Raw genomic sequence first — 11,521 nt, 5'->3', positions numbered from 1 at the left:
GAATATTTTGCAGTATGGAAAACCACTATATCTTGCATTTTTTTCCTATTTCATGTTTTATTATTGCTCAAAAATACCCTAAAAACATGCAGTATCACTGTGAGCGCCTCTCCACAGATTTGACCTGTAACCTAGCCTGGTGAGGGGTGACAGCACTTTTGTCTTCTTGGAGATAGATAAGTTTAGACCCAATTTGTTGAAAATTACAGGAAAAAACACATCTCCACGAAGACAGGCATGTTAGACCCTCCACTTGAAAAGTTACATAATGAACCTTTAAGGGTTTAATCTATATAAATTGCTGGGTAAAGCAGGGCATTTAGTCCTTGCAGTGGATTTAATTACTTCACTTGATACACAGAGTTATACCCAAAGGCTTCCTCAAGTAACAGATCACAGCAACATGATATTTAGCGGGTTCCCTTTTTTACGTCACCTCCCAATCCTGGACCATCTTTCCGTTAATACAAACCAATAATTTATCATCACTTATTATGTTTATCTTCGTCTGCTTCATTCTGGCTTTGCTTGTTCTTCTGATTGCGTTCAGCTTTCACCAGTGCGCCAATAACAGCCAGGAGGACTGTAATAGTAATAACCAAAACGGACACAGTTTCTGCCATGCACAATTGGCTGTCCATAGAGGCTAGTAAACTCCCTGCCAACTGAGGGGGCGCGCGGCAGATTATGTCTTTATAATCTACAACGTGCAAATGCTTCACGTGCTGGATCTTGCCAAAAACTCTCTGCAGCTCACAATCGCACGTCCAGGGATTTGAGGCCAGTTGTAAGTGCGTGTTAGTAGTTTGCAGCTCTAAAAATGTCTTAAAACGAATGTGAACTAGTTGGTTGCCATGTAAACTAAGCAAGGTTAGACTTCTCAATGGGGTAAATGCTTGATTCTCTATTACTGTTATGTTATTGTGGCCAAGATGTAGGATTTGGAGGTTCTGCTGGCGACTCAACAAATCATCTATAAGAGTGTTAAGTTTATTTCCTTCCAAGCTGAGATAGTTGAGATGGGATAGGCTGTGGAACAATTGGACATCCAAAGATATAATCTGGTTGTAACTCAGGTCCAGTTTGCGTAGGTTTTCCAGGTCTTGCAGAGAGGTGGGGTCCAGGAGGCGCAGGAAGTTGTGGTCAAGACGGAGTTCTTTGAGCGAAAGTAGTTTGTGAGAAAAGTCTGGAGGAAGTCTTTTGAGACGGTTGTAACTCAAGTCTAACCGCTCCAGGAACTCCAGAGATGACAGGGACTGCAAACATATGACAGACAGTGGAGTTTTGTTACTTAAGTAAAAGTACAGAGCAAAAAAAAATACTCAAGAAAACGTATCACATGAAAAATCTACTTAAGTTCAAGTATTAAAGTACCTATTTAAAAATGTACTTAAAGAGTAAAAAGAAACATGTAATTTAGTCAATTGTGGGTTATTTTCTAGCTGTTTTTATTTGTAGACCTATATTTTGGTTCGCTCAAACTAAAACTATAAACATGTTTAAAAAAAAAAAAAAAAATGTAGTGGAGATACCTGCTCTCAAATGTAGCGAAGTATCCACCCAAAAATAACTATAAATGCCTAAAATTTGTACTTAAATACAGTACTTTGCTACTTTTACATTGTTTGTTCCAGCCATTTGCTACTAATAAGAGAGACTACTTACTCATCAGTAGTTTCATTTATCTCCTTAATTAAAGGTCACTATCTTATTTTTAGACAATGTTTGTGAAACAAAGTAGTAACCACAGTACAACTGTTCAGAGTAAAGTACTATTGTGTCCACATATGACCTACAACAGAAATGAAAATAAAAAACAAATTACCTGTGACACCCATCTCAGCAGACGTCTATGAGAAACACTGGATTTCATTTTATTATATGAAAAAAGATTCTTTGGGAAAGGTTCATATTGTTATGGCCTAATTATTATACAATGGAAATTCTTAAATATTTCATTTGTAATGGACCAGTGTGGTTGCCTGGTAAATCCAGAATAGTATTTCTCTGTATTTCTTTATACACATTGATATCAGTCTGGTCCCCATGTCCTCTGTTGCCTCTCAAATCCGGTCAAACGTGATCGTCCAATCAGATCCATTCTTTTCTGTGACACATGTGAGACAGAGGAGCATGATTTACAAATAAAATAACATTTCTCTCACCTCAGATTAACAGAGTTTAATGCTTCGCTCATTAATTCTGCAGAAATCTCAATGTTTTTCAGCCCCACTTTCTGAGACGGATGGACCGTGCCTGTCCCTGATTGTCTAATCCACCTGTCAATCACCCCTATTTGAAAAGGAGGAGATTCACCAGTGACCAGACTCACATCTGCGTAAATTATTGAAGTGTGTATTCTGTATTCTCCCAGGCAACCAGTATGGAACAAAGATTGAAATGCTAATCCTGTTGTTTGTGGGACGTTATTGGCGCCCAAAGTGCACACAACACACAATTTAATACAACTTTTGAATGGTCTGAATGTATACACACTGGAGCACTTCCTGTATTACCACATGACATCACAAGGTGGAACAGAGTGTTTTCAGAAGAACTTTACCTAAAATATGCAGGGTTTGTGTGTTAAACATGTGTGAATGAAACAAAGTCCAACTCTGGGGATGTTTGTGATGAGGAAACGACATTATAACACAGATCAGAGAATAGTGTAACATGGGCCCTTTAATAATGTGTCCTACAGAAGAGACCAGTGTTTCTCAAACCAAAGCCGGTGGTACACAACCTCCTTAAGATGGTACACAGATTCAAATATTCACCAAATTTACAGTAAATTTATTCCATAATTCAAACTTCAACTTCTGGTAAAGTCCAAAATCACAACAGCAGTCACCTCTTATGCCTGAACGAGGTCATTGAAGTTAGAAAATCCAACAGTGAAACAGACAAATTGACCAACACTCATAAAAAAACAAGCACATGGATAACTGTCCCCGAGCACCCGCTGTCCTTACACCCTCCAACTCGGCAAGAAAAGACTAAAACAAAAAAACAGTGGGGAAAAAGATTAACTTTGAGGAGAAGCACAGCGAAGGAGAGGTGCACTCCCATGGACGGGCAGGGTGCAGGTCTGTCCTCCTTTGGGATAGTCCTGGTTCAGTACTAGTATACTAATTGTATGTTCATATTTTAGACCTGGCTTAGCCTTAGTTTAGACTTGGACAATGGTGGAAGACGTATCATACTCAGTTTTGCTACTTAAATAAAAGTAAAACTACTGGAGCAAAAAGTAGTAAAAGTATCGCATGAAAAAATGACTTAAGTATTTAAGTACCTGTTTAAAAATGTAAAAGTATTTTGCAGGTTTTGAGATCTAATGAAGCTTCAAATGTAATGTAATGTATGATTTGTGCTGAATTTTGTTCAACATAAACACCAGATTTTTATTTTTTTTTCCCCATCTGTTTTTATTTGTATATTTTTGTTGGCTTAAAAATAAACCCCTCGGCCTTTTCAGCAGGTCTCAAACAATAAATACTTTTACTCCACTACATTTTTAACTGGTCTAAAAAGCAACAGTCAATATTTTCTCAAATGTAGTGAAGTAAAAGTAAAAAGTATCCACGTTAAAATGTACTTGAGTTAAAATTTTAGGGATCTGTACTTTACTTAAAGACAATACTTTACTACTTTTACTTAATTCCGCTCCATCATTGGACCTGGAATAGTCCCATTGAGACCTGGTTCATCTGGTGGTACTTGGAAATCCAAATATTTTCTTAGAACCACAGAAATAAACCATCAACCTGGTTCAGTGTGAAGTGCTTTTTCGATCACGATACAGAACATTAGCCCCTGCGTCCCATCTGACAGGGACATCATCGCATTATATAATCATCTGAAAGTAACCGTGACACCACAACTGTTTCAGATGTACTGCTACCTCTATAAAACACCTCATTTAGCCTGAATAAAGCACAAACTTTATTCATAATTGACAAAAGATTGGTTCAAATCAGGGTTAGTAATGTTTTTTTAAGAGGCTAGGAGTTACTAAGCCTGAAATATGATAAACCATTTGTTCATTATGAATTAACTTTGCCCATTCTTTATAAAGGCAAGTGTAGAGTCGTCATTATAGTGTTATCAAAGTAGCAGTAGTAGTAGTAGTATTAAGTACACAGATTAATTTACAGTCATACCTGTGGTTGTAGACTGTGGATGCTGTTATTAGAAATGAGCAGGATTTTGAGCGACCACAGTCCTCTGAAGGAGCGGTTGCGCACTTGGGTCATCTTGTTCCCGCTCAGATCCAGGAGCCATGTCCCGTGCGGTATTCCAGGAGGGACAATGGTCAGCCCCCGCGACTTACAATCCACCAAATCCGACAACTCGTAACACAGACAATGGCTGGGACACAATTTAAACCCCATTGTGGAGTCTCCCAGGATGACCAGCAGCAGTAGCACACCATTCATTTTGTAGAAATTGATAAGACTGTTCCCTGCAACTGCAAAGACCAACAAGCCAGTGATTTCAGTACATTTCATATGAGCTGTGGACATTGAATATTTCTGATTAGAGACGGATTATGAGCTTAAAAATGGCCAACCCCGAGACATGACCTTATCAGTGGAAATGGACCTCGGTTTGGACCCAATCCCAAAACAAGGATTTATGTTCACTGCAGTGTATATGAATCTGCAAAACAGTTTTAAATCTGGGGATTGCAGTTATGACATATTATGTAAGCATCAATGGATTTTGCAAAGTCAACATAAGTCCAAATAATATAATTGAGGATTTCTTTTGTGGGAAAAGTGAAATTATTTTGAGTAAAGTAATATGGCTGTGATCAATTGAATACCAAAACCAGCAGCACAAGTTACAAATATACAAAAAATATATATCTTAAAATCAAAATTTCCTACCTGAGATAAGTCCCATTAGTCTAAAATCCTTTCAAAACAAAGTTCTAATCTCACATTTTGCAAAGTAAACATATCCACATACAGGATAGTACTACTCATAGGATCCCAAAACTTTGAAATAAAAGTCACCATCCACACAGCTTTAGAGAAACCAGAGGCTTAAATCGTTTAAATAATTAATGTGAGAAGGTGACAGGCAGAGTGACCTGTAATTACAAGGATGCATCACAATGAAGCTGCCGTACAATCCCTCCATTAAGAAACTAGAGCACCAAGTTACACAAGAACGCGCCATACACTTCAGGACAACAAAAATATCAACTTTTAGAGGAAAAAAAAAACACAAACTCAGTTGTCAATCTTCATTCAAAATACAAAATGAGGTTTGAAATAAAAACGTCTGCAAAACTTATAAAGAGCCCTTCAAGAACTGGTTGAAATTATAGCATTACAGTCAGAATTTTTGTTACTTTTATTTTAGAAAATGTCCTTTAAAGTGTGGCGTTTCAAGTCACATTTTGTTTTAAAATACAGAAAATACAGACAGTAGAACATGGATACAGCAAAAAAAGGAAACGATGACAGAATATAAAGCTAACAAGCCTTTCTGACTGCTCTAGTTTTCTCTTTTTGAAATGGACCTGAAGGCAAAGGAAGGAGGGCGGAAAACAAAAGGCGTCAGGGGGAGAGGGAGGAGTGGGGCAGATGAGACAAGTTAGTCAAGGAAACTATGGTGGCTTTATGGTTCATGTTTAAATTATTCTTTATAAAGTCTAATTTAAGATTTTAATCCTCTTTCTTTTTTGTCTTTTTCATTTATTGGTATTTTTGATCTTCAGGATCCAGGGCCCTCAGTGCTCCCCCTTGTGGTCTCAGACTGAGGACAAGGAATGCCGACTTGGTCTGGCAGTGGGAACAGAACGCCTCGTCGCCTCCCGGCCGAGCCGCACTGCCGACTCAAGAAGATAAAGTGGAGTCCTTCTGTGTTTGCTGTGCTTGTGAACGTTGCATGGACTTCTGACTTTCCAAGTCTCTAAAATGTTTCTCAACCTGTGGACAGAGAGCATGAGGGGTTAAAGGTCACTCTGATACAAAATATAAAGAGATAACAGTGTTTGCAAAGGTCAGAAACTCAAAAACAGTAGATAGTCACAAATAAATATTTTCATCGAATCTTATACATTGGCACAGAGCTAAACAAACATAGTAGTGAGTGAGATGACATACTAGGACGTGGGACAAGTCTCTTTATAGTGTATATATTTAAATACTTGTACAGAAATAGAAAGTTGGAACGCATCTGAGAGAAACTTTACGCAATGAGCCTGTCACGATAATGACTATATCGACTTACTCTTCAAGACCAGACAGATGTAACAATCATTTTTGAGGGTCAATATTTATCATGAGTATTTCTTTGTGCTAGAGGGGAACATTTTAAGTTTGAGCTGTAGAGGGAGGAATAAATAACTTGTATGACTCATTATAGATACAAATTTACTATTAAAGTGTTTCATTCTGCTAACAATATTTATACTGTTGTGATAATCCAACATTAGGGTTATTGCGCAAGTGTCATAAATTAGTTTCAAAATTATTGTTTGTCGTCTACATTTTCTTCAGCGATATATTGTACTTCAAAATGTGTTATCGTGACAGCAATGAGCTTGGTTTTCTGACTTATAAAGCAGCTTTGGTCAAAAAACACATTAATTAAGTGTCCGCTGTTCAAGTGTCCAGCTGTGCTCTTAATCTTTATGTTTGGGGTTTAGGGAAAGAGGACAACTTGGGACAATACCTAGCTTAGTGTGGCATCATTATTGATATACCACACTAAACATTGCAAAGTTATCTCCAAGTTATATTCTACACTATTTCTGCTAGTTACGTGTATGAATGTAGTTTAATGCCTTGCACATTGACCACAAATTCTAAACAACTGTGCAACTAAAGTACAGATGGAGGTACGCAAATGGTATTGTAACGTCTGCCAATTTTGGGTTGTTCTGACTGCTCTTGTACAAATTACATTCATATTCACTTCTATTTTTTCCATATGTTCAAACCATGAAAACTGACTCCTGTCCTCATCTGAGACCAGAGATAAGTTCATCGCTGCATGAGAACTACTAATCCATAGTAACGTGGTGTACTTACTATTTTGCGTACATGACTTAAAGCGCTTCCCTCTTTGCCCTTGCAGTTCTCGACCTGGTAAGGCGGTGAGATTACGACGTCGTCCATCACAATAATGTTCTTCTCCTGCCATTTACAGTCTTTGATGCTGTTAAGAAAAGGAAAACTCAGATTACCTCAAGTAACATGCGCTCAAAGATATACAATGAGGGTGTAGCCGTCTAACAAAACTGACAAGATACTTTTAACTCGAATTACAAAACTCTAGGGTCAGTTTAAGATCAAATTTAAGGAATTGAGGAAAGTGAAACAGACACCCATAGAGCCTAGAAGAGACTTTAAAGCAGTGGTTGTTCAGTGGTCAAATATGTCAGCATGGATAACCAAATGCCACTTTTATATTGAGGGGTTGTTGGTTTAACTTTTCACTAACTTCAAATGGACTGTTCTATAATTGTATGTACAGAGAGTGTTGTGTGCATAGTGAGTGTGCTGGTGTGCTTTTGTGTTATTGTTGCTGTTCTTTTCCCTGTTCTGTAGACTGTTTAACATCAACCTGCCGAGGGACTGAAGATGGAAATTTGCAACGCTGGCTATAATCTTTAGGTTCATTAATATGTGCTGTCCCTTTACAATTTTTTTTTTTTTTTTTTTAATTAACTGAAATCATAGACTTTGTTGAATGGTCAAATAGAAAAGGCTGTCATTCTTTAGATAATAGAATGTGCAATAGAAAGAACAAAATATCCAGTTTGTGTTTTTAGCACATGTTCTGAAGTGGTTTTCTTGTATTAGTTTATCAGCTCATATTTCAGTCTTTCCTAAAATGTTAATTCTCCTGGAGTTGTTTACAATGTGAACTCTGAACACTATACTATGTTTTAAACAAATTGGGATTCTGATTAGATTTGCAAATTCGTACAGCCCTAGCTAAGACAAACCAGTCAATATACACCAAGCAGATATATATATATATATATAAATAATTTAAAACGTAGTTAAACACATCCAGCTATAAATCACCTGTCTTATCTTAAAGGGGAAAAGAATGGGGGAAAATACAAAGGACGACTATTTTGAAGAAAAAGGTTTGTCTATGTTGATAATTGAGAGTCACATGTCAAAGTGTACTCTACATGTCCAGGCCAATCATTTGAATGATAAAGACTCACGTTTTGTGAATAGTCTGGAATAGTTGTTGGCCCTCCGCAGAAACCCCAGCACTGATTGCATAGGCTTGGGACAGCTTGTCCTCCTTTTCCGTCCGTGCTCGATTGGCAAGCTGCGAAAGGGAACAGCAAACAAATGTTGAGCATAAATTATCTGTCAAACAGGCAAAAAAGGCTAAAGGATTTATACATATTGAATCAGCAATATGGATAAATATATAAGGTTATGAATTAAATACTATGCAACGTATTTTGAGGGAGATTTAATTTACATTTTCTTTAAGGAACATTATTGATAAATTATGCCAAAAGTTGACATTTTTATATTCATTTGATTTTCAGAAGCACTTTGCTTATTAAAATTCTGTGCCCAGCAGCAAGTAAAACGAAGGCCTTGTCCAACCTTCTGGTCATGTAAATGCATGAGACAGACTTGAAACTGGGGGTGTAATTTTTAGTCAATTAATCTGTTGATGTCGTCTTAGTTGACCAATTTTTGTACTGGTCGACTAATTATCTTATTTTATTTGTATTTGGATCTATAGGCACAACAGCAGAAAGGAAAATACATGGAGTGAGTTAGCTGGAGTTTAGGGAGTGACGACACACTTAAATCTGCCTTTTTTCTAATATGAAGATGCTGTATGTTTACTAGTACTTCTCTGTATACATAGTTGTTTTTGGAAAGATTCTATTAATTTTGAGAGCTGTTGTCTTTTAGTTTAATTAATCAATGCACAGGACAGGTGACTAAGAATTTCTATAATAAACTTCAGCCCCATATGACACACTGAGCTGTGAATGAGTTTGAGTTGATTCATCAGGACAGGAAATGACCAACTCAGTTCATATGTACTCAGTTTCATTATTACTTTGTGCACTTGTTATACCTTAAGTGTGATCTACTACACTATAAGAAAATGATCTTAACATTTACAGGCAATTTGTCAACTGAGCCACAAATCCATATACGCTGGGATAAGGAAGTAGGAGTATTGATATCCACTTACCTTGCTAACATTCAGAGATGCTAGAGGAGGAGGGGTCTCAGTGCGGTCATTTATTATGTCCACATCAGAAACATAGGCTAAGTTGATCAGGATGACGTCGTTGAGGTTTGGCTTACCGCTGGAGGAAGCACATTCTTTGGGAAAATAGGGTCAAGGTGCAACAAGTACAAAATATGACACTAAAACTGGACTAAAGTGGGATTTCAAAGCTTACACAGAGCAGAAGAAATTGTGGTGAATTGTGTCAGGGCAGTAACAGTTACAGCAGTGGATAAGAATGAGAAATGCTGCCACGAAGGGATGAATGAAGCCTCTATGGATGGCAATGAGGGGTAGGCGGGTAAAGTTTGTATAATATTGTGAAGCCATTTTGAAACAAGCAAAAAATGAATGAATTTATAATTTATAATAAACATTTTGTCTGATCCTTAAACTCAACTAAAATATTTAAAAACTGTTTGAAGTTTAAAAGAAAAAAAAAAAAGTCAGATTAACTTAACATCTCTATTAATAATGTAACTGAGACACCACAAAAACTAGATTTTTTGGTCAATTACCCACAGCTAATCACAATACAGTATTTAGATAAAATACTAGTTTTGTCAGCCATTATACACCATTATAAATATTCAACCAAAAGCAAACTGGGCATTAAAAGTGGTTTACACAAAGATGATGGTATGATGTGTGCCAATATTATAGGCAGCACATCCAGTCAAACTTGCTGTATGACTTTAGTACTTAGACATCACTGCACCACAAAATATTAACTCATATCAAGTCCCAATTCTGATGCAAACTCTATAGTCCATATTCACTCCGTTTTACTCAATATAACCAGTTTTTACATCTGAGTGTACAACCACATTACAGATTTATCAAAGTTGGAAATAGCCTGAGGTTTAGTTGTCATAACAAATCTAAATTTAGCCTTACGGGGTACAACACGAGTAAACAGCATGCTTCCTTGATATCATATTCATTCAACACACCCACGTTCATTCATTCACTGGAGTAGGCATTTCTGACCATCAGGCTAACGATGGGTGGAACACAGCGAGGGATGCTCATGATCTCTTGCACAGAAGCCTATCTAGTAGCTATTAAATACATGTAAATATAAAACACATCTATAAATACATTGTGGTTGTACGTTTCCAACTCGTAAACACAAATACAGTCCGGGTTTGGGGCGGTGGGGAGATGCCTGACCACTGAAGCTACCGAAACTTAGCACATTAGCCGCTAGCATCAACTTGGTAGTAGTGTGCACGGCTAATCGGTGTTCATTCATCTTTAGCCTGTAGCCAAAATAGCTAGCATTCCGTGAAGTTCTTACCCAAAGGCTATGTGACATTGGAAGATATGCGGTTAAAACGACAAGATGGTGAAATGTCAGGAAGGTCGTCAGCTAGCAGCGATTTGTGCCTGTTGAGAACACCCAGCCATGATGCCTTACTGGGATCCGTTGCCAGATAGTGATCCATGTTGAGATCTGGCAATACAATGAGCTGATTCAAAACACATGCACTCCCTAGCACATTAGGTGAACCCGTGAAATGACCCCGCGACCACCCCAAAGCAGACACAAGCAGTGCAAACACAATCAACACTTGTTTTAAGGTGAATACTCTAAAAAGGACAAAGATATCCAACTCTGCTGCCAGCAATTACGCCTGCGCGGACCACTATTTGACACACACTCGGTTACCCTACAGGCCCTTGCAGCCAGGCAGGCCAGCGAGCCATCCGCAGCGCAAACAAACAAAGGATACTCAGAGTTAACATCTTGGACTGGTAATCAAACGCGACCACTTCTCCATTAAGTCGTTGGCCCAAGCAGGTGAGGCAAGAGACATGGCTCCCGACGCTGAAATACTCCCCCGGTCCAGGAGCCGCCATCTTCTCCGCCAGGAAACCGGAGCGCCTGCCTCACGTAAAGCGACGCGATGGCGTATTCAACCGAAGCTGGGCGTGTCGTCGCAATACAGTATAACTAAACTAGAGAGGTCATCGCCATAGTAACCAACGCAGTGGTTACCAACGTTTTTGTCCCAGGTACGTTTTGTCATTTAGTAGGCAAATAAATCTATTTTACTATAGTATATTGTGAATTACTACTTATAGTTTGTTGTTTTATGATATTAATGTCCAAAACATTCTAAAGGATGTAAAAAAATAATAATAATACTTCAAGGAGCATGTATTATTCAAAGACTATTCAATTTCACGCAATTAATCGTTAATTACTATGGCAACTAGACTATTTTTTTTTTCATCATTCTGAATACCATAAATAGGGAGATAGCTTTTT

At 37.8% G+C, this 11,521-nt stretch overlaps 2 protein-coding genes across 2 annotated transcripts; both read right to left on the bottom strand.

Annotated features, from left to right (window-relative positions):
• Nucleotides 1-485: 485 nt before the first annotated feature.
• Nucleotides 486-4,732, bottom strand: LOC117387710 (slit homolog 2 protein). The gene is made up of 2 exons (XM_033985250.2): nucleotides 4,164-4,732; nucleotides 486-1,256 (listed from the first exon to the last, which is right to left on the bottom strand). The coding sequence occupies exons 1-2, from the start codon at nucleotides 4,524-4,526 to the stop codon at nucleotides 486-488; spliced, it is 1,134 nt and encodes a 377-aa protein (XP_033841141.2). The 5' UTR covers nucleotides 4,527-4,732.
• A 608-nt stretch (nucleotides 4,733-5,340) lies between these two features.
• Nucleotides 5,341-11,162, bottom strand: lsm12b (LSM12 homolog b). Its single transcript, XM_033984748.2, has 5 exons — nucleotides 10,983-11,162; nucleotides 9,208-9,341; nucleotides 8,201-8,310; nucleotides 7,050-7,176; nucleotides 5,341-5,942 (listed from the first exon to the last, which is right to left on the bottom strand). Exons 1-5 carry the CDS (start codon nucleotides 11,107-11,109, stop codon nucleotides 5,850-5,852), a joined length of 591 nt encoding a protein of 196 aa, XP_033840639.1. The 5' UTR covers nucleotides 11,110-11,162; the 3' UTR covers nucleotides 5,341-5,849.
• Between the last annotated feature and the right edge of the window lie 359 nt (nucleotides 11,163-11,521).

Source organism: Periophthalmus magnuspinnatus, chromosome 19 (genome assembly GCF_009829125.3).
Source record: "Periophthalmus magnuspinnatus isolate fPerMag1 chromosome 19, fPerMag1.2.pri, whole genome shotgun sequence".
NCBI lineage: Eukaryota > Metazoa > Chordata > Actinopteri > Gobiiformes > Gobiidae > Periophthalmus > Periophthalmus magnuspinnatus.
Note: the sequence above shows the minus strand (reverse complement) of the source record. Positions and strands in the feature narration are given on the sequence as shown.